At 35.2% G+C, this 23,689-nt stretch overlaps 1 protein-coding gene across 7 annotated transcripts in view; it reads right to left on the bottom strand.

The window, feature by feature from the left end:
- The window catches only part of neo1a (neogenin 1a), a 304,905-nt gene that overhangs the window by 71,115 nt on the left and 210,101 nt on the right, over positions 1 to 23,689 (bottom strand). For all 7 annotated transcript variants that reach the window (XM_056462293.1, XM_056462295.1, XM_056462296.1 and 4 more), the window contains exons 6-7: positions 18,437 to 18,591; positions 17,939 to 18,059 (exon numbers count right to left, since the gene is read on the bottom strand). In XM_056462293.1, the coding sequence (XP_056318268.1) occupies positions 17,939 to 18,059; positions 18,437 to 18,591 (276 nt within the window). The remainder of the gene's footprint in view (positions 1 to 17,938; positions 18,060 to 18,436; positions 18,592 to 23,689) is intronic.

Raw genomic sequence — 23,689 nt, 5'->3', positions numbered from 1 at the left:
CTGGGAACTTTAAATCATTTGCGGAAAACACAAAACATTGTTCTGAGCCCTAATAGTTTATCAATTCCTTCATTAAAGGCAAAGCTGACAGAAACAAGAACGGCTGAATGGAGCATACACTAACCTATGTATTATTCAGACACAAGACGGCGTTAAATGGTCAGTAACAGCGACATGATAAACATGATCAAGATGATTCGTAGATGAGCCTGTGTCAGTTTAATTGGTTGTTAAGAGAATAAAATATCTTGGAATAGGGCTGAACAATATATCGTTTGTGCATCATTATCGCAATGTGTGTATCTGCAACAGTCACATCACTGGATTACATTATGTATTAAAGATTAAAAGATAAAGATATAATTAAATGTTATTTATAAAGATTACTATACAATGATGACCATGCTATTTTACATTTGATTGATTGTTCAACTGTTGTACTTTTGGACGATTTATTTAACTTTTATTTTTGCTCTGTCGGATTTATATTGTAATTTATTATATTTTATGCAGATGCGCATTATCCCAGTAGATCTAAATTAATAAAATCTTTCCAAATAAAGCTATTCAAATCATCTGGTGAAATTATATTATTATAGCAATATATATATATATATAAATATAAATATATATATAAATATAAATATATATATATATATATATATATATATATATATATATATATATATATATATATATATATATATATATATATTGCAGTAAAATTAAATATCGCAATATCAGATATTTCCAATATCGTGCAGCCCTACCTACAAATGTCATGATTGACAAATCAGGATTAAGTATTCCAGACAGCCGTGTTATAAAGTACGACATAATGGATCAGAGAAAAGAACAAGCATTGTTATGTTCAAATGTTCTCTTTGACTTACTTTATGTCTTATTCCGAAGCGTGCTGAACTCCGAACAGACAGTGGAAGACGAGACTGATAATGCGGAGCTGTATAATATACACTAATGGCGGCACTCATTAGCTTATAGCTTCCCCTAAATGACAAGATCCATTAGACGGCGAGCAAATTAAACATTAGTTGAAGAAATTACAGTTTTCCACAAAGACGAGCCATCAATGTTCATCTGTCTAGCCGCAGGAAGAAAAAAGCAGTGATATAATTCGGCATTTATCTCTGCTTCGGCTTTGTGCGGTGCGCGAGGTTGTTCATATCCCTCTGGCGCAGAGGATTCACAGGGCAGCCACTTTGGCAACGCCATTGCTCAGAGGTTTCTTGTCATGCAAGATCTGATTTGATGTACTTGATTAGAATTAGAATAAAAGCTCGCATTTAAAAAAGTCAAGCCATCAATGAAATCAACTGTCTGTAAAATGTAACTTCTTGAATTAGGGCTTCCTTAGTTTTGCCCTAACAGAAAAATTATGTGAGCATCACGAATATAAACATTACATGTGGTACAGACAGTAATGGATGATGTCCAAACTCGGTCCTGGAGGGCCGGTGTCCTGCAGATTTTAGCTCCAACTTGCCTCAACACACCTGCACGGATGTTTCTAGAAAGCCTAGTAAGTGCTTGATTAGCTAGCCCAGGTGTGTCTGATTGGGGTTGGAACTAAACTTTGCAGGACACCGGCCCTTCAGGACTGAGCTTGGACATGCCTGATCTAGGTGGTCGATTCTGATTGGTCAGTCGCAACATACCAAGGTACGTTATTCCACAATAACAACCACTAAACAGCGCAGGCCCTTCTGGAAACTTCAAATCATTTGCCACAAAACATAAAAATTAGACACAAAACATTGTTCTGAGCCCTAATAGTTTATTAATTCTTTAATTAAAAGCAAAACTGACAGAAACAAAAAACAGCTAAATGGAGCATATACTAATCTACTTAGTCACAAGATGCTGCCAAATAGTCAAATACAGTCATTTTGCCATCACTCAGCTGTTTTCTTGTCATTCAAGATCTGATTTGATATACTTGATTAGAAAAAGAATAAAAACTCACATTTAAAAATGTCAAGCCATCGATAAAATTAACTGTCTATAAAATGTAACTGAATTTGGGCTCCCTTAGTTTCGCGCTAACAGAAAAATAACGTATCACAAATATAAACATTACATGTTCAATCAGACTGTAATGGATAATTACATCTAGGTGGTAATGTATATCCAGGTGGTCGTTATCTGCGATTATTACACGGCTGTCTGGAATACTCGATTCTGATTGGTCAGTCGCAACATTTCAAGGTATGTTTACAAAAACTGCAATAAAAACTACTAAACAGCACAGGCTATTCTGGAAACTTCAAACCATTTGCCACAAAACACAACAAATGTAAATTTAAATGTTAATTAAAAAAAAAAACGTAAAGGTCCTGGAAAAGGACTCAATTTTAAAGATATAAGAGTTTAAATTCTATTACTCATGCGTTGAGAATATTATTGACTTTTAAGTATGTTGTCGAACAATTATATTACTTATATTACAGACAAAGTAATTAGAAAAGTAAAGTGCCAATTTAATTAGTATTTAATTACTTTTTTAAAGCAACTAGCACCCAACACCTTAAAATGCTGAAATGTCTTAGATATTGTATGTACTGTTATGATCAAAACTGTAGCACAAGTTGATGCTCAGCACAACATTTTTCAAACACACATTCATCAAGCAGTATGATCAGTTTGAACTGTCCACAATGCTGTCTGATGGCGAATACAGTCATGTGATCAACGATGCTGAGCAGTGGAAGATTAATACTGATTCTATTCATAGCGGAGAGCAATAGCTGCTGCCACTGGAACAGATGGTGACTTCGCCCTTATTAATGATACACACCGAAGCTAGGCAAAAAGGTCATCGAATCTTAAAAGGATTATTTTTAACTCCACCTTTACTTAAAATTGATGCAATTATGTGTTTAATGGTATTTCAGGTACATGCAAACCGGCTTCTCACTTTAAACAGAACAGGCTGCCAAGGGCGATGATGATTACACACCATGTAGGTCACCAAGAATTGAGCTAATATCCTAAAGCGGTAATTGTAGAACATGAGGGAAAACGCAAATGTGAGAAAAATCACCTCATTCACCTGTATGTACTTGTGATGTTGCAGTGTGATAGAGGGAATGTAGCACACAGCTAATGACCACTTAAAAACCTCCTGCTTTCATCTTACATAGATGGATCTAGAATGAAATGGCTGCAGCATAGGAGATGTGACACAGTTCGTGCTGCACACATAAAGACTTCATCCGTTGGCATTAAATTTAACACCCTCTCCACTATTGATCTGAGAGAACATGCTATTATCCTGAGGGGACTGGAAGGGGGTGAAGACTTTCTCATATTGTGTGCCGGCACTGAAACTGGGTTATTCCATTCATTCTCGCTAAGGTTCATGTCCTTCGCGGGCACTCATGTCATAACATCAGACCGGCTGCTGAAATGTGGAGCAGCTCTTGATCTATAGACATGAGCTAAGAGCTCTATAAGAGTGCTTTTAAAGCAGAAACCTCAATCACACATATATCTAAGCTTCTTTGCTCTTATATGTTTTCCCAAGTTGTCTCCTGTTGATGGCCAATATTATATATATATATATATATATATATATATATATATATATATATATATATATATATATATATATATATATATATATAGACACACATAGTTTAAGTCAGAATTATTAGCCCCCCTGAATTATTAGCCCCAATGTTTATTTGTTTATTTTTTCCCCAATTTTTCCTCGATTTTTTCAACACATTTCTAATCATAATAGTTTTAATAACTGATTTATTTTATCTTTGCCATGATGGCAGTAAATAATATTTGACTAAATATTTTTCAATGCACTTCTATACAGCTTAAAGTGACATTTAAAAGCTTAACTAGGTAAATTAGGTTAACTAGACAGTTAATTTAGGTTAGGTTAAGGTAAGTTTGGTTAATTAGGCAAGTTATCGTATACCGATGGTTTGTTCTGTAGATTATCAAAAAAATATATAGCTTAAAGGGGCTAATAATTTTGACCTTAAATGGTTTCAAAAAATTAAAAACTGCTTTTAACCTATCCAAAATAAAACAAATAAGACTTTGTATCATGCTGTTTAAATAGTAAATCCATTTGCACCCCTTTGTGGACTGATGGGTGTTCCAGTCTAAAAAGGAGGTGTGTTAAGGCGCATTATTGGCACGTTGCTATTTTGATGAACTGAAATAGACTGCATACCTGACCAACTAAAAGCTGATTCAAACGCTTTCACGTTGCTTAATACACACAGGATGTACAGCAACACACAAATATTGTTACATATGAAAACAATTAAAGGATTAAAATGTTAAAAAAATGATTATTTTCTACATAGATATAAAAACCACTACCTTCATGCCTCATCTCAGGGGGCTTTTTCGGTTTATTCATAACAATTTGCATTTGTATAATGTTATTATTGTGAGTATTATTTATTATATGCATATTTATTTTGCTTTGATTAAAACAAGTTAAGATTTATCCACCTGTGGGGTTTTGGAGACGTATGTATCACCATATGGGGCATAAGAAAAGGATGTGTGTTTGGATATAACTCAGTTGTTTGACCACACTTCATTATTACTGTTCATTTATTCGTTTGCTGCAAATAAAAACTGAATTTAGAAATAGTTTTAAAACAAATCTTTGTACTTAGCAAAAAAAATTAAATATGTTGGCTAATAGATGACTTCAGTGGAGTGAGTACAACACCGTTTCCTTACTGCACGAAAGGAGTGAAGTAAAGAGTAAAAGTAAAGAAAAAATAAAGAGGCCGAATGGAGGATGTTCATTCCTTATCCTCAAGCTGCAGATGGTCTGTTTAACAGTTTTCCCACTAGTGAAGAGTTCAGTTTTTCCATATCGCGATGTAACTGACTCTTAAAGGGTATGGGAAATGAAACTCTGATTGGTTTAATGCACGTTATGCTCAAACACACCTATAACCCATTAAGAGGATAAGCACAACCCTGTTAGACCATGCGCTGGGGCGCAGAGCGTATTTTCCATCCTTAAAATAGCAAAAGTAGATTTGAACATGCCCTTAATGCTTTTGGGCCATGTGCTTTAGACTTTGCGCCTGGGTTATTAAAATAGAGCGCTAAGATTTAAGTCACACATAAAATCAAAACTAACCATATTGATTTTGTTAGCTCACATTACTTGTTTTCTGGTGAACAATTCATCTGTGCAAGTCATTAAAGAGGAGGTCCAGAATGTAATTTTAAGGCTTGGTTGTCCTCAAGTGACTCTGAGTGGTCATGTGTCATAATGTGCTGCGATTCGCGGAACGGCTCCACGTCACCAATAAGGCAAGACACTGTGCATGTCATAATCAATTTTAACAAATAAAAACACTTACAGGTTGTGAGTCCACAGCTTCTGCTTGTTGGAGCTGCTCTATTTGAGGAGATTTTAACCAAATCCAGCACTGAACTGGGAGAGATTCTGGAAGCTGTGTTTTGTCAAATCATACTTGCTATATATCTTATAATTCTCTGGAACATAATTAATATAATTAATATTGAACTGTTAGCACTTCTGTCTTTGTGTTGTGTCATTTGGAAGCCCAGAAACAGAAGCTCTGTGATTATAGCAACGTTTAGCTCTCGCTACTGTAATATTACAGCGCCTCTGGTCACGCCCCTTAGCTGCGCAGTGTGTGTGCGCGGTAAAAGTGCGTTTGTGATCTCACAGGCCCGGAAATATTTTTTTTGTAGTCCCCAAAATTCGTTTATTGTAGGCTTTGCTAAGCTAACTCTGTAAAAACCAAGGTCTCCCTTTGCATTGAACTTGGAGCATTTTCCATTCAGAGATGCTGTTTATGTTCACACAGCTACATTACACATCAACTAAAGTTTAAAATATGATATCGTAGTGGACCACCCTTTTAAGAAAAAAAAAACACAATTTTTGCCCTTGTAATCTTTAATGGAAATCTGAAACTGCACTTGCAGTTTGTTCTCGAATAAGTTGTCATATGACGTCTGTATGAGGTATTGGGCATGGTTAAATCTTTAACCACGCCCCTCCAACTGTCAGTTTTGCCAGCTCTATGACAACAAACAGAAACAAGGAGGAGGAGGTGTCTTGAGATATGAAGTTACATACAATACATTTCGTATGTTTTTGAAGAGGATGGACGAAGAGGTGGTCAAAAAAAGCCTAATTTAACAGTGCTTGTATAGACTCATGGTGTGGTTAACATTAAAGCTAAAGGACCACATACTTTATTATTAAGTTTATTTTTTTAAATAGTAATTTTACAAGTCACCCAGAGATCAACCATTTAGTTTTACCATTTTTAAATCCATTTAGCCTCATAGCATAAATCATTGAATCAAACTTTTGTGACCAAAAGAGCCATTTTGGTCATTCTGATAGTAGATGGTTAATTTAGTTGAATACTGTTTAACAGATTTAAAGATCGAGCGGCTCAGCTGACTTGTTGTCTGGATACCCAGAGAAACAGACATTTTCTGACAGGATCTGGCACCCGGGATTAGATCTTATTTACTGTATCTGGCATGGAGAGTGTGATCTAACAATACTGTAGTGTACAATATTGCACTACATTATGAATGAAAATGTCCTGACAATACAATCTATTACTATTACTATAAACGAATTATTTGTAACAAATTAATGTACTGTTATTCTGTAGCCACGAACAAAGACAAAGCTAGAGAAGGAAACAAAAGCAGACACTTTTTTTTAAGGAGCAGAACTACTATAATATTCAACACCCGCAAACACATGATGGCCTTTGAGATTGTTCTGCGTTGATACGCCCATCCCGCAGCGCTTTCTGAACTGCGGCGGTGACAGCAGTGGATCTCTTCAAAGTAAACATCATGAATATGAGAGGATGATGGATTAAAGGCCATCAACACCCCTGTAGAGATTAAAACAGCTCTTTCACGTGATGGGAGACACCCGGGACGTCCTGCTTCCAGAGTCTAAAAGATGAAAGCCAGAGCACAGGGGCACATCTAGGGGGAGGCACGGGTACCGCGGCGGGATGTCCTGCACTGCACCAGAGCTCATGATTATGGGGCGCAGCGTGACGCTGGCAGGGGACTTCCTCTGTGGTTGCTGGGTAGACAGATGCCCATCTGCCGTGTCATTACTGTACGTCTATGCCCAAGACTCTCTGGCCAGCTCTAGTGGCCCTCGGGGTCAGCAAACACCGGCCCCCGGCCCTCCTGCACCTGCTAAACCTCCGTCTGCCATCAAGATCACATCCGTCAGCTAAATAACTGATTTTCTGATATGCTCTTCAGTCCCGTTTGTTATGTGAGTCCATATAATGAAGATATTAGTCCTTACTCCTCCAATGTTAGCACAGGAGATAGCACTTTTTAAAATTGTGAGTAACACATTAAGTTATTATTTTCATTCATTCGTTTTCTTTTCGGCTTAGTCCCTTTATTAATCAGGGTTTGCCACAGCAGAATGATCTGCCAACTTATCCAGCACATGTTTTATGCAGCAGATGCCTTTCCAGCTACAACCCATCACTGGGAAACACCCATACACTCTCATTCACACACATACATTAGGCCAATTTAGCTTACACAATTCACCAATAGCCAGAGATGTATAAAGTACTAGAGACCCAGACTTAAGTAAAAGTACAAGCGCTCTATCAAAAAGTGACTTGAGTAGAAGTTGAAGTGCTCTTTAAGCACCATACTTAAGTGGAAATACTAAAGTATTCAACATTTTTTTGTATTGCAAGTAGTTTATTTCCAAATTTACTACTCAAGTACTGAAAGTAAAAGTACAAGTATTGTGTAATGTAGTTACTAAAGAAAGCAGTCAAAAAACATCATATTGTTTCGTTTATTTTATATATCTTTTTTTGTGGCACGTGATTAAGCAGAACGAAAAGAAACATGTCTATATACATATACACACAAACACACACACGCACACACACACAAACAGTCAACAAACCAACAGTCAACTTTATGAAGTGAAATGAGTGTGGTTAACTCAGAATTTACTGAAAGTTAATTGTACTCATTTGAAAATAGTTTTGAACTCAGTGTTGAAGGTAATGAGTTAATTAAATACCTCATCACTTCAACATAAATGTAATTAAGTTCACAGTACTCATATAGTAAAGTAAGTTCCCAGTACTCATATAGATTCATTATTTTTGTTATTTAAATGGTTCGTAGCAATCAGTTTCCTCAATCGGTTTAACTTATTGGGTTTTACAGTACTCAGTTGGTATGAGTTCTCTTCATTTATTGGGTTTTACTGTAATCAAATTACATATATATATATATATATATATATATATATATATATATATATATATATATATATATATATATATATATATATATATATATATATATATATATATATATATACACACACACACACACACACACACACACACATATCAGGTGTGCCAAATATTAGTTTTATGCTCTGGTTATTTCTGGACTCTGCACGCGCCAGCTATGTGTTGTAGAAAACTGAGATTCAGTGTGTGGGTCTGAGATTGTGTGATGGAGTAGATGAGAACATACAATGCTGATTTAGGTTGATATTTGTGTTTATATCTCAGCTGAGGAGTCTGTGGTGCCATAAAACATAAATAGCATGTCTCCGTAGAGGCCCTCTGCCTGTGTTCATATGACACTTTAACTGGGCCTGTGTGCCAGACGCGAGGAACAGCACAGCAGATACACTTCACTTATTTATGGCCACAGAAAGAGCCTTCAAGCTGCTCCACATCTTGCCTTTGTTTACAAGATTCATCACTCATCGCTAGGAATATTGGCGTGATTTAGTTGACATTAAACTGTACTCGGAGGAATTGTTCTGACTGAGAATCAAGAAAAGTCATTTCACCAAAGTAAATAGCTAGTTTTATGATGTACCCAGTCACAGAGCACTAGATTGCTGTTTCCAGATTATTACACAGTGTAATGTGTAATAACCCATTTATACAAATTAAATCAACAAATAAATATTAAAATACTACTGAATTCATGTAAAATATAATTAATAATAATAATAATAATAATAATAATAATAATAATAATAATAATAATAAACCAATTTTACAAATTAAACCAACAACTAAATATTATTAAAATAGTACTGAATTGATGTAAAGTATAATAACAGTAATACTAATAATGATGATGATAATAATAATAATAATAATAATAATTATTATTATTACTATGAATTTAATAAATTAAATAAAAATGTACAAGTATTTTACTTGTTAGTTGTAATCATGATATAGTAATTAAATAAATCAAACAAATAAGCATAACACTGTTGAACTATAAATAATTTCTTAATCGATAAAAGAATAATGGTTTAAATCGACATAATAATAATAATAGACAAATTTTACAAATTAAACCAATAAATAAGTATTTTAATAAAATTAATATAATAATAATAATAAACCAATTCTATATATTAAATCAACAAATAAGTATTATAATAATATTAATATAATAATAACAACAACAATAATAATAATAAAAAATATTATTATATTATAATCAAATCATTTAAATAAAAAAATAAACATTACAACCTGATAATAATGCTAAAACATTCTGCATTTTCAGAATCAGAATGAATGACTGGTAAGAAGCATCAGCACCTTTCACACAGCAATACCACGGGATTTGATTTACTTGTTAAACATGCTACCAAACCAACCAATCACAGAGCTCCCACTACACATTCACGCAGTATAAATAAGGCATAATGCAGATTTCTATACGGATCTTGTGTACTGCAAGTGTTAATTTTAGGTCCTGGTAACAACTATACTCAAGCAGTCATCAGCCCACATGAGTGTTGAAGCTGTCAGATGGCTTTTCATCACTCCGTCATTTCATCTGTCACACACACAAACCTGCAGATTAAAACTTTAAAAATCATTAAAAAAAACGTTGGAAATAAAAAATACCAGTTACAGGAAACAGAAAGAACTTATAATCCAGTTCTCATGAATTCCTAATAATAATATTAATCATAAGTCACTGGCAGGAAAAAAAACAAGCATTCACATGCAAATGTGGAATTAAAATGAATCAAGGGAACATCAACAAGCTTAAACTGCGAGACAGCATCAAACTGTCAGGTCACGTCCTGATCTTACACAGCTATATGACTAATACTTGTGCTAACCCAAATTTCACATCATATTGCACTGAAAACATTTTTTCAATGCTTCTATTCAACAACTTTGTCCCTTACATAGTAATAGCTGTGGTGATGAACAGGTTTCTGCAGATTTCATCAAGTCACTTTTTAGCACCATCAAGAATTCAATTTTAGACTTATACAGGGACAACACTAAGGATTTTTTCTAATGGCCGTGTAATTGCTTATAGTATTCTTTCCCTGATTAGAGAAGTTGTTTTGGGGATTTTGTGATGCAGACATCTTCAAAACCTGACAGGTGGACAAATCTAAACTTGTTTTAATTAAAGCAATTATAATTTGCATGTAATAAATAATACTCACAATAATAATAATAACAACATACAAATGCAAATTGTCATGAATAAACTGAAAAAAAGAAGCCTTTAATATTAATTACCTGTGATGAATTAAAGTGCGGTTAATAGTGAAATTGGCTAATCATTGCATCCCTAACAAGATATCAGTGCACTGAACAAAAGGCCTTTTCTACAAACATATCCAAATGTTTTCGGCTCCTTGCGCCACTCGCTTAATGTCAGGTGACTCACACTCTGCGCAGCCTCCAACTGCAGTTCGTGCTGTATTGAACAGACGCACATCACTTCATAACTATATCGACTGTTTTTCAATTGAACTAAATTTATTTTTGATGGTCACACTAACCTATTTGGAGGGCCGGATTAAATTGCCTCGGGGGCAAGTTCATAACAGTTTTAGATTTTTCATTAGTTTTAGTTTTTATTTTGTTTTGACTTTTTGTTTTTAAACTCAGTTCGTTTTAATTATTTTTTATAGGTAGATTTACTAGTTTTATTAGTTTCTATATTTTAAAATGGCTTGGTTTTAGTTTAGTTCTTATTAGTTTCAGTGTTAGTTTTAGTTGTTTTTTTCTAAATAAGGATATTTGTTAGGTCAAAATCATTAGAATAAATATTGTATAATAAAAACTCAACTAAAGATAAATTTTTTAAAAACCTGTATTCAGAGGACACATGATCACTACCATCTACCACTACCCATCATCAAATTCGAATACAGTACAGCACCCCACAAAATAGCAGCCCTAAGTTAAATATGTGTGCAAGGCTGCTTCTGAGGTTAGATACACAGTAGTGATGGAAAGTTCAGATCTTTAACGTGATTGAGAGTCTTTTGTGACAATCTTCCCATGTTTGGACTCAACATTTCAAAAACATGTAGTCGGCAAACATCATTTCAGTCAGTTAAAACATCACAATGATCTGAAAAATTTCTTACAGTTACGTTTTGCAACCCAATTAACTGAAGCATGATTCACTTTAGGAATCATTACGACTTTCTGTTTTTTAAAATAAACTTAACGTTACGTTTTTTTGCCAGACTCTCTCATTCAAGCTCTCGCTTTACCTGCAGCAGTTGTTCAAGTTTAATTCAGTCTCAGTAGGCTGTCACGTACTGTGCGTGTTCGGTTCACCATCTGCTAAATCACACATGTGCAGTACTATCAGTTCATCGCTTCTGAAATCTGATCTCAGCGTACTATTTTAATAATTGAATAACAGCATATATTGTTCTATATCGAGTCAGAGGGGGTATTTGGAATGTTAAAAAGTAAGTAGTTTGTGGATAAGAGTGCTTACTGGAGGCGCAAATTGTTTAAAATGATTCAGTTCGATTTGGTGAACTAGTTCAACCCGTTCGCTTAGAAGATCCGGTTAAAAAGATTTGTTGGCATTATTGGGCACAAAGGTGTTTAAGTAATAATTTTAAGTCTCTGTATTTAATGCTGTCACCGTGCTGCGGTCATGTCCACTCGTTGTTTTTGTTGTGGGAGCAACAGCAGGGTTGACTGGAGGAGAACCAGCTCGATCTGGCCAATGGCAGCAGGACTGCAGACTCTGATATGCCGTACAGTCAAACACCTGCAGCGCCAAGTAAATAGATTTACTTCTAAAAGGCTTACAGTAAGATTATGTATTAAATACATTTACAAAGACGAAAACGAAGGACGTTTTTGCTATCATTTTAGTTAGTTTTGTGCATACACAATACAGTTTCAGTTAGTTCTAGTTTTTATTTAAAAACTCTCGTTTTTATTTTTATTTCAGTTAATGAAAATTATTTTAAATTTTAGTTTTCGTTTTTTTGTTAGTTTTCGTTAACTAAAACAACCTTGCTCGGGGGCCAAGTTTGACCCGCGGGCTGCCAATTGAATAGCCCTGCTTCAGACCATGCACTTAGGTCCTTAAAATATAGCCCACAGTCTCCTGGTTCAATTATGTCATATTTCAGAGAAATAACAGTGTAAATACTGCAAGAACCCAAGATACAAGCTAATGTAAAAACATTGAAGGTGTTTTGTGGTTCAGTCTAGATCGGATACCCGGCCGGCCAGAAGTGCGATATGCACATCAAAATAGCATCATTTTTTATGGCACTGAATAACAATAATTCATATTTTTACAGCACTGTGATGGTTGGGTTTAGGGTTAGGGTGGGTGTTGGCGTTAAAAAATACTATTTATTGGGTAATTTAATAGATATCATAAATAATACTCGGTACAACTTCTGTTTTTACATTACTGTGATGGTTGGGTTTAGGGTTGTGGTGAGGGTAGACAGTAATAAAATACAATAAATGGGAAATTTAATAAATAATATGAATTATTCTTGTTAACGTCCAGCCGCAACCATATCCGATCTAGCAACAACTGCATTTTGTAAATTTTTAGCAGGGCAATTTTCAACTTCCAGTGTATAATGGCTAGCCATTTTGAGTTGTTTCTAGGCTGTTGCCAAGTATTTTACCAGTTGTAATCATGAATTCCTTCCCACCGCAATCCATAACTTTTCTGTGCTCTTTAATATAAAGATGATGAGCAAATCTGCATAAAATCTCTGCAATTAAATCTGTGCTCGAGGTAATCACAGCACGTCAACTCTAGAGCATTGTGGCTACGGCAGAAACACAATGCTGCGCTACACTAATGAGTATGGGAGCATAAATTCCCTTACAAAAACTAAATATAATGAGCGAGTTTTACAGACTGTGCCACAAACTCCCTGTCTGTAACTTAATAAACTCAGCAATCAGCTCTAACAATAAGCGAAGATAAGCAACCATGTTTCCCTATTCACCATGTGCTAGTCCAGATGGCAGTGGGAACCGAGGTTTCAAAAAAAGCCTCCAATCAGACCTGTCTAGCAGCTTTAACAAGAACAAGCCCAAAAGCCTGCCAAAATAAAGTGTTTACAGGCCATTTCGTATGAGAGGAGCAAAGAGTACAGAAAAGCCCCACAGAGACACTGGCTTCATCTCAGAAAGATACTTGTATCACAGAAACAACTCCACAATCTGAAGACACTCAATATGTGCATTCACTATCACTCTAATAGCTGGCTGGAACTAAATCTTTTATAGTTGCCAAGGCAATCATCGCTATTTCTACTGCCTAGCTTATATTTAGGGACAGGGAGTTGAAGAGAACTATATATTGTCAATTTTTGGTTGCACAGGAATGGTATCTCAAATCAAGCTTTAGATTTATGCCCTGGCAGACAATGACGAGTATTTAAAAAGTTATACAATGGAGAGTTCTAAGTAGTAGCCTTCCAAATATGTATGTGCAAAATATGACACCTTTGCCGATGGTGTTAAAACTGCAAAACACAATGAGGGTCTGCTTGCTGTAATGCTACTCTGCTCAACAATACTGAAACCTGCAAGATGTCAGAATGTTGCTATGGTTACTATGGTGTCAAACATTGTAATTTCAGGAATCATTCACACAGAACTGATTCACTGATTCAAGTGCTTTTACTCCATCATGTTAAGACGTCCGCAAGATTGGATTTCTAAGTGACTACATAAAGAAATAACTGAGGATTGACATGAGGGTATTTTGAAATAAATGATTTACTTCATTTGATTTTTATTTCCATCTACCTGCTGTTATTATTGATGATTCTACAGTATTAGTATACATAACTTCAACTAGCATCTCTGATAGACAGATTAACCACACACTCTTATTTCCTTCCTGTTAATGTTATGGTTATGTCTGTGTACACTTTGCTTCATGCATATGTAATTTAAAGGGCACCTATGGTGAAAAATCTACTTTTCAAGCTGTTTGGACAGACATATGTGTAGATATAGTGGATAGACCATCATATTGGGGTGATATAAACACACTCAGTGCTTTTTTTTCCAATTTAACAACACAAGAACGGTGGACCAATTGGTGCGGTTTTCAGACCGACCGCAACTTTACATAGGAGTGCGGTCCCTCCGCCCACCGAATTGATTGACAGCTGCGCCTATTAGCATGTCCCTGTAGTCACGTGTATAATCATATCAACCAGAGAGGACGAGCACAAAGCAGCCGGGAATAAAAGGTCTGTTCAGTTTGCTAGGATCATCAATCATCATCAAATGTGATCAAGAGTAAGTTTCACATGTTTAAAATGTTTTTAAAACAGTGCATGGGTTTACTTCAGATTTACTTCATCAGCATAGCCACGTGTCAGAACTATAAAGGAAGACGCTTCAATCCCGGTTTGTGGACGTTAAATCAGCTTTATTTTGTACATTAACATTACAGATATCCACACAGCAGTGGAGATTAACCTGTATCCTGTCACATATGCGTGCAAAAAGAGTGCAAAGCTAAACGCGCTCTGTCTGTCTGTGTGTGTGTGTCTGCTGCGCTGCGTGTGTGTGTATCTGTGTGTGTGTGCGCGTGAACTTTGTAACGACATTGTGTGCGACTCATCGTTAAGTTGACTCAACACAACAAATGCATCAAATACACATTGGTAAAGTTCTTACTATAGTATTTCTCACAAACGCTACGTGAGATCTGCTTCCTTTATGTCTGTTTGTTGTCTGAGGCAGCCGAGGGAGGAGATTAAGGCACGCTGAAAGGCACGTAGAAACGGTGGGCGGGGAGGACTAGCCTTAAAGGTGCAGTACAACAAAACAGCCTCCTGGTGCAAAAATGTATAAAATAGAATCTCATAAAAGGTATAATAAAAAATCTGATGGGTGTTTTGAGCTGAAACTTTACAGACACATTCTGGAGACAAAAAAAAGACTTTTATTAATTGTGGAAAAAGGGGTAACCTAGGTGCCCTTTAAACATGCTATTCATGGATTATAAGGACACTATGGGTTCTATTTTGACGATCCATGCGCAAAGTGCAAAGCACAGGGCACAAACTGATTAAGGGCGTGTCAGAATCCACCTTTGCTATTTTAAGGATGGAAAAATCCACTTTGCGCCGCGGCGCATGGTCTAACAGGGTTGAGCTTATTTTCTTAATGAGTTATAGGTGTGTTTTGAGACTAAACCATGACGATTTTGTAAGTAGAAAAACTGAACGCTTCACTAGAGTGAAAACAGTTAAACAGACCATCTACAGCGTGAGAATGAGAGATGAGCCTCCTCATTCTTTACTTTCGCTTTTACTCTCATGGATAGGAAAACGTGTTGTACGCACAGATATCGTTTAGCCTATACATAATTAATTTTGTTTGTTAAGCGCAAAGATTTGTTTCAAAACTATTTCTAAATTCAGTTCTAATTTCCAAAGTTCTAATTTCCAAAGTGTGGTCAAAAAAACTACCAGTTTTATCCAAATACACATGCTATGTCCCATATGGTCTAAAACCTGACAGGTGGACAAATCTAAGCTTGTTTTTAATAAAACAAATATAAATATGCATATAATAAATAATACCACCACCTTCTTCAATATAAATCAATTTTAACTTACACTCAAGTTACATTAAACTCTAGTTCTTTTGCACACATGCCTGTGAGAGAACACACACACACACACACACACACACACACGCACACACACGCGCACACACACACACACACACACACACACACACACACACACACACACACACACACACACACACACACACACACACACGCATACACACACACACAGAGAACAGGTGGCTCTGCCAGAGAGAGACTGCAGCAGATGGCATCATGCACCTGGCTTCCGCCAACATTAGACTCAACCACTATACTTTCAGTTACATTCATAAATAAATCTAATAAAATCTAATGTTGAAGTTCTCATCAAGTTCTCCACGTTGTGATTTAGCTGTAACACTAAATTCACTATTATGACAAATTGTGAATGAGATGAGAATGAGATTTAAACATTGGCAGAATTTACCAAAATTCAAATAAGAACTTCACTGCAGAAAAAAAACAGGAGATACCAAACTGACATCAAAGAACTACCATGAACACTGAGTGTGTGCGACTGTTGGCTTAGTGTATTTTGGACTAAAGACCTAACATATGCTTAATCAATAATGGGTGTCAGGGTGTAAGAATCTGCTATTTTTTCTTACAGTATATTGCGCATCAAGAAAAGAGAACAGAACCTCTACTGTACATGACTTTCAAACATGATCAAATGAAATAGAAAGAAATAATATTGTAAGAATAGAATAGAAATAAAATTGTAATGATGCAACAAAGGAAAGGTTTGCGGAGCTAAAACAACAACAACACATTGCTTTGAAAGCCATGTCTTGTTTACTGAAGTCACTAGTTCTGTTGTTAAAGATTGCTTTTTTATGTCACTAGGAATCAGTCACTAACTGAATCAGCTGCGTATTGTTCAAAAGTGCTGCTGTTGATGTTGTTATAATTATAATATTTAATAATATTGTGATAATCAAGATTTGTAAACTAATACAGATCTGGATAACTTGAAACAGTGACCACCAGTCTCTCCTCCATCTTTAAAAGTCTTCGTAGTCGTCTTGACAACACAAACAATGCTGTCACCTCAACGGAAACCCCACCTCTGCTTTTATTTGATTGGAGAATGAAAAAGACTCGACTGACTTAATGCACTTTTTCTGCTTGGCCTTTCTTCAACAGAGAGCGCACAGCGCGCAACGGCAAAAACGCGAGGCGCAGCAGGCGGTTAAAATGCGAGGCATGCAGGGTGCATAAGCAGCAAGCAAAACGCTCATGCCCATAAGTAAACTATTCAAAAGATAAGCCTCTCAACGCGAAAAACGTGTTCGTTCAGATCGGCCCCTAAAGTGGTTTGTTCCAGGCCTAGAGTCAAGCTCCAAGTTTTACTGCTCTAAAAATCTTGAAATGTTCAACCTCGACAACTGAAGCTTCGTTACTGATAATCTAAGTAGCTACTGATCATAAATGACCATCTTGGGGCACCAATTTCATAAAATTTACGTAAAAGTGAATGTACACAAGAATATATTTTAACTCATTTGTTTAATGATTATAGCTCATATGATGATTTAAAGTGGTTCAAATAGGCCAATATTTTAATTGGAATATGTTTACTTAAAGTTTACTTAGAGCTGCGCACATTCCCCGGTCAAGTTTGTTTTTTATAGATCACACCTTTGAATTGAAAGTGCCGTATGCACATTACTACCCATATTTTTGTGAGTATGCCACATTTATAAACGAGACCCTGGAAACTGTTTAAACTAGCTACCACCTTTTTATCAAAATTTTTCAGCAGGGTTTACAAAGGAAAAGATAAAAAATCTGAACAAAAAACACCATGAATGTCAATGGCTGCTCTTCAGCGTTCTTCAGCGTTCTTCAGCATATCTTATATGCATATATATATATTCAGCATATATATATATATGTGCAGAAAGAAACACTAACAGGTTTGGAACAAGTGGAGGATGATAATAATGACAATATCATTCATTCTTAGACATACCTTGATCCAATATGACCAGCTGAGCACTTGACTGGACGTTGCCAGCGTCATTCTCAGCTAAACACTGATAGAAACCTTCATCTGACTTGACCAGTCCCAACACCTGCAGGTTCTGCTCCTTCTAAAAGACGCAAACAAGAACATTTGCGTCATCCTGAAGTGGTTACAGTGTATTGTTTAAAGAAACAACATAACTTTTTTATGGCAAAAGGACACCAGCATTGTGTAAAGCTAATTAGGGATGCAAACAATCAATCGACAATCAATAAAAGTAAAAATGGTGAGTGGCTAATAATGTTGAAAAACTACTAGCCACAGTAGCTGGTGACCAAGAAATTTAATGTCAAGCCCTGAATATCATAAACATATTATGGTATTTTAAAGCTTTTAGAAGAGTCAAACATTTACAGCAACATTAATGATTAATTGATTAAATTAACTTAAATAATGATCGATCATAGCAATTGGTGGTAAGTAACATCCCAACTGGCAACTCACAATGATCTTGAAATAATCGCTGGGGATGACAGCGTCGCCATTTTTCACCCATTTGATGGTGGGAGAAGGTGAGCCTGACACCTCGCACTCAAAGATGACGTCTGAGGCTTCATGAGCAAACACATTCACAGGTTTCTTCAGGAACTGTGGAGAATCTAAGAAGAGAAGCAAACAAACAAAACGAACATGTGCATGAGAAACCAATTAACTTGTTTCTTTGGAGAAACGGCACTTTAAATGTCTATAATCTAGCGCCATTAATCACTTCAAAAAACGGCATGATTCAATCAGACTGATTTCAATTCTAAAAATACCTCCAAACATCGGGATGTGGTTAAAATATGTACCTCCTAATGGCCAGAGGAAAAATGCGAAACCTCCAAAGGCTTCCCATTAGTAAATGAGGTTATTTGATCTCGGAGAAGATAAACAAGACGTAGATCATCTCAATAACAAGAGCATATGCAGGAGAATCATTCAGTCTGTCTGCTCTGATTCAATACTTGAAAACAAAACATTTAGTTGATGTATATTTCATAAGCATTGCATTTTTTTCTCCATATGCTAAAAGAAAATGTAGTTATTTGCATATGATTAATTACGCCATGCATAAAACTGTAATTAATAGCTTTGATTGACTTATTTAAATCATTTTAAAAAGCATTATTATTGAAATAAACATTAGTGTTGTTTAAATATTACGGTATACAGCGGGGAAAATAATTATTAAACATGTCATGTGATATCCTGGGAATAATAGTTCTAAAGGAGCTGTTGACATGGAATCAGATTTTGGTAAAAACCCAAACAATACAAACATAAACATAAAACAAAACAAAAAAAAATCTGATAAATGAGTTATGTGTAATAAAAATGAAATTACATTATATAAAAGGCTTTTTTGGGGATAGCAGCTTATAGACGCCTCTCATATGAAGAATGAAGTCACATGAATTGCTCAGGTGTGAGTTTTTCCACAGACTTAAACGAAGTGTAAAAATCTTGATGCTTTTGTCTCGAATATCTGATCTGATCTTTAATTAGTATTTTTTATTGGATTCAAGTCAGGAGATTGGCTGGGCCATTCTACAGCTTGTTTTTCTTTCTCTGAAAGCATTTGAGAGTTTCCTTGGCTGTGTTTTGGATCATTGTCTTGCTGAAATGTTCACTCTGGTTTCATCCTCTTTATCCTCCTGCTAATGTAGATGTTGGACTGAAGCAGCTGATATTCATTTACAATAATGAAGGGAAGAGGGTTGCTGAATAACTACTGAGAGATTTCAGCTGCTGTCTGGGCTTTCACTGCCTTTCTACACCTTCCTTTCCTCATGTGTTCAATACTTTTTTTCCTGTGTCATTTCATTTTATTACACATAACTTCATTTGTAAATGAATTTGATTTATTTTCTTTGCATATACGGATTTATTTGGTTGTTACCTATATCCGGGTAACCTTTAGAAATATGTTTTATGAAAAAAAATTGTGACGTGTTCAATACTTATTTTCCCCACTGTATATTTTAAATAGTTCATCTTGAATCAGTTTATTCAGTTTTAGCTTTTTGTCTTTTCTTTTTTTTAATTAGTCAAAATATTTTTAATGTTAGTTTTAATACATGAAGCAACTTTTCATATTTCTGTTATTTACAGTATATGGTTCTTTTATTAAAAATAACATTAATAGTTAATTGTAGCTGAAATGACTTCTTTGTATGTCCTTTCCTTTTTGATTTCAACTAAAGTTTTAGTTTTTAAAGTTTTTAAATTTCTTTTCTTTTTTTTATTTATCATTTTTTATTACAAAGGTTATAGCAAATAAATATGAAAGTATTTCATTATCAAATATGAGAAATAGGTAAAAATATATATATTTTATAATGTATTAAAAAAAATTTAGTTTCAATTAATGTTATTTATTATGTAATAATTGTAATATATTATTTTATTTAAATGAACATAAATGGTTTCAGAGATTTATTTATTAAATTATCAATTAATTTATTAAATATTTTAATAAATATAAATAATATAGTTTGAGTAATTTAATTCTTTTTTTTCATAATTATTTTTATAGGGGTTTTCACCTTTAGTGATAGGACAGTGAAGATTTACAGACAGGAAAGTATAGTGAGCAGAGAGAGGGGAAGGATCGGCAAAGGACTTCGAGCCAGGAAATGAACTCGGGTTATATTCCTATATGTCGCCGCACTACGCCACTTGGCTATTGCTGCCGATTTTATTTTATTTTGTTTTAATTATATTGTTACCTTAAGCAAAATTAAATTAAATTAAATAAAAATAAATATGATTGATTTTATTTATCATTCATGCATTTTCATAAAACAGACTCAATTTTTATTATTTTTTTACATTTTATTTAAATTAATAATAATATAATAGGGTGAACTAAATGTGAAAACACAAAAAAAAATATCAAAGAGAAAAAAATAGCAAATACAAATGATGTATATTTATAAAAAAGTAAATATTTATCTGATTGTCAATAAAATCTACACATTCAAATTAGAAAACCAAAGAAACTAGAACAAAGCGATGACTGGATCCAAGTTGAGTTACAACAAAGCTTACAGTACAGTATGTTTTCCAGATGAGTGGCGTTTCTAGAATATCGGGCTCTGTCATATCTAACATAAGTTGCAGCGTGGAGCCAAACTGACAGAGGTGCGGTGATGAATGGCTGTAAGTCTGTGCTCCTGCAGTTTGCTGAGGCCTGCACACACAACCTGCTGAAAAACACTTGTCACACACTGTTGGGTTCCTGCTCACGCCAGATCCACACGGGACAGATGGTTCATGTTTCACTCACTCAAACACACACACACACACACACATACATACAGAGGGCAGTGCTACATATCAGAGCTACTGACTGTAAAAATGATGCATCAGCTACAAATATACTGTTAAAATGGCGTTGATTTCTTTAGTAGTTTTGTTGAACTACACATTTTTGTTTTAAAATGAAGGCTGGGTGATAAATCAATATGATATCGAAATCAATATATATTGAGGGAACTCTCTCGAAGAAACTCCAAATAACCGCTAAGAAAAAAAAAAAAAAATCAAGCAAATCCCACAAGTGTTTGATAAATAAACAGCAGAATTAACTGCTTTCACTGAATCAATGTGACTAATAAAAAAAGTCCCTTTAAAGGTCCAGCGATATTAAAATAAAGTTTTTTAGATGGTAGTATCAGCATGTTAGTCGTCAATGATATCTATAAGCTAGTGTGGTACAAAATAATACCAAAATTTGATAATAGAAGATACAAAACTGATTTCAACATGTACTGTAAAGCTTGAAAGTCTTATTTAGCAAGAAGAAATAAAGCAATATACTCAGGTCTCCTCGGTCGTTGTTGAATGAGTTGCCGAACGGTCTGTTAAAATTTAAACTGATTCATTGATGATGAGTAAATGTTGTACAGTGGTCGTCCATGCTGCCTAAGCACAACCTAAAGCAACGGCCGTTTCAATACCAACATAATGACACCGTTGAGACAACCTCCAGCAACAACGTAGATCCTGAACCTTTTTACAAGGTTGGTTCAACGTTGTCACTTCCGTCTAAATGGATCTTTTTTTCACGTCACCTCATACTTCAGCTCCTCATCAAATCTTGACCAATCAAATGCTCTCTAGTTTCTCAAATACCCCGCCCCCTTCAAGAAGCCTCTCATTTGCTTTTCAGTTGATGTGCTTAAGCTCACTGACAGAGCTGTGATTAAACAAAACGCTATTGGCTGTTTTCTTTTAAAAAGGGGAGGAGCTACTCTATGTCCCGCCCTCTCTTCAAATTTCAGTTGAGATTACGTCAGATTACGTGAGATTTCAGTCTCAAAATTACGAGATTACGAAAAAATGCACATTTCAAAGCACTTCATGGGACCTTTAAGGCAAGTTAATTCACCTGGCGGACATTTTGAAATGCTTCTCGGGTATGCAAGTGCAGCTCCTGTCTCATTGTATGACGATAGTATGCATCAAATAAAAATGTATAATGTTTATTCTGCTAGCGTACATTATTATTCTTAAGATGCACAATTAATCTGTGCAAGTTAGTCTGCTTTTTTAGCTTGGTAATCCAATCAAATTTGAGTTTGGAGTGTTAATCCTTCTCTGTTGACATCAACTTGACTGCTACCATAGCAACTGCATGACAACATTCTTAACCACACCATGCCATTAGATACCTATGAGGAAATGATATGTAAAAGGAAAGCCCCGACCCTACTCAATATTCAGTTTCAGCTGGAAGTGCATTAACATTCATTCACTAATTTTCCATCGGCTTAGTCCCTTTATTCATCAGGGGTCACCACAGTGGAATGAACTGCCAACTTACCAACTTTGCATATGTTTTACGCAGTGGATGCCCTTCCAGCTGCAACCCAGTACTGGGAAACATCCATACATACTCATTCACACACATACACTACGGCCAATTTAGTTTAAGAACATTAACATACTGAAATAAAAGCCTCCGCAACTTCCAGTTCACGCAGACTTTACATTTCACATTTAGAATCCCCAATAAAACTGAACAACTCTCTCTGAAATTGTTTCTAAATCTTCAAATTAAACAAAAATAAATAAAAAATTTAACATTTCAAGTTGTCTAAGCTAATGCCCACTCTAAGGGAACGAGACCTCTTTATGGCTGTTCTGAAGGACGCGATCAGACGTCATACTGTCAATCAAACTATGGCTGAGGTCAAAATTGCTTACTACTTAAGTAGGTTCTACATTTGAATTTGAATTTACTACACGACTGTTAGAAAAGTACATTCTATACAGTATGAATGCGAGTAGTATGAACGGAGTTTGGACGTACTATATCCGCCATTTGTTAATATCAAGTGACCCACTCGCGTCAGTTGCGTCGCTTCACTCCAATTCATAAATTCTCTCATGTGGCATAATGGGATAGTATAGCGTCCATCAGATGCACACTTCAGAATCACGCCGGAAGTAGTAAGTCATCCAGGTACTTTTCGCATACTGCTTTTTGAATACTATGAATTCAGACATACTACACAGCTTGCATGCTGCTTTTAACATACTAATATAGAAATATGCGATTTCAGACGCAGACTATGTAACTAACTACCATAAGAATCAATAACTTATGAGTGACACAATATCATCCTCTGAACAATACCATGTCTAATTGAACTTCTCTTTTGAAGTAATTATCAATTTATTCCTGATGGCAAACCTTCTCCCAAAACA

The sequence above is a fragment of the Danio aesculapii genome, chromosome 7 (assembly GCF_903798145.1).
Source record: "Danio aesculapii chromosome 7, fDanAes4.1, whole genome shotgun sequence".
Classification (NCBI taxonomy): Eukaryota; Metazoa; Chordata; class Actinopteri; order Cypriniformes; family Danionidae; genus Danio; species Danio aesculapii.
Note: the sequence above shows the minus strand (reverse complement) of the source record. Positions and strands in the feature narration are given on the sequence as shown.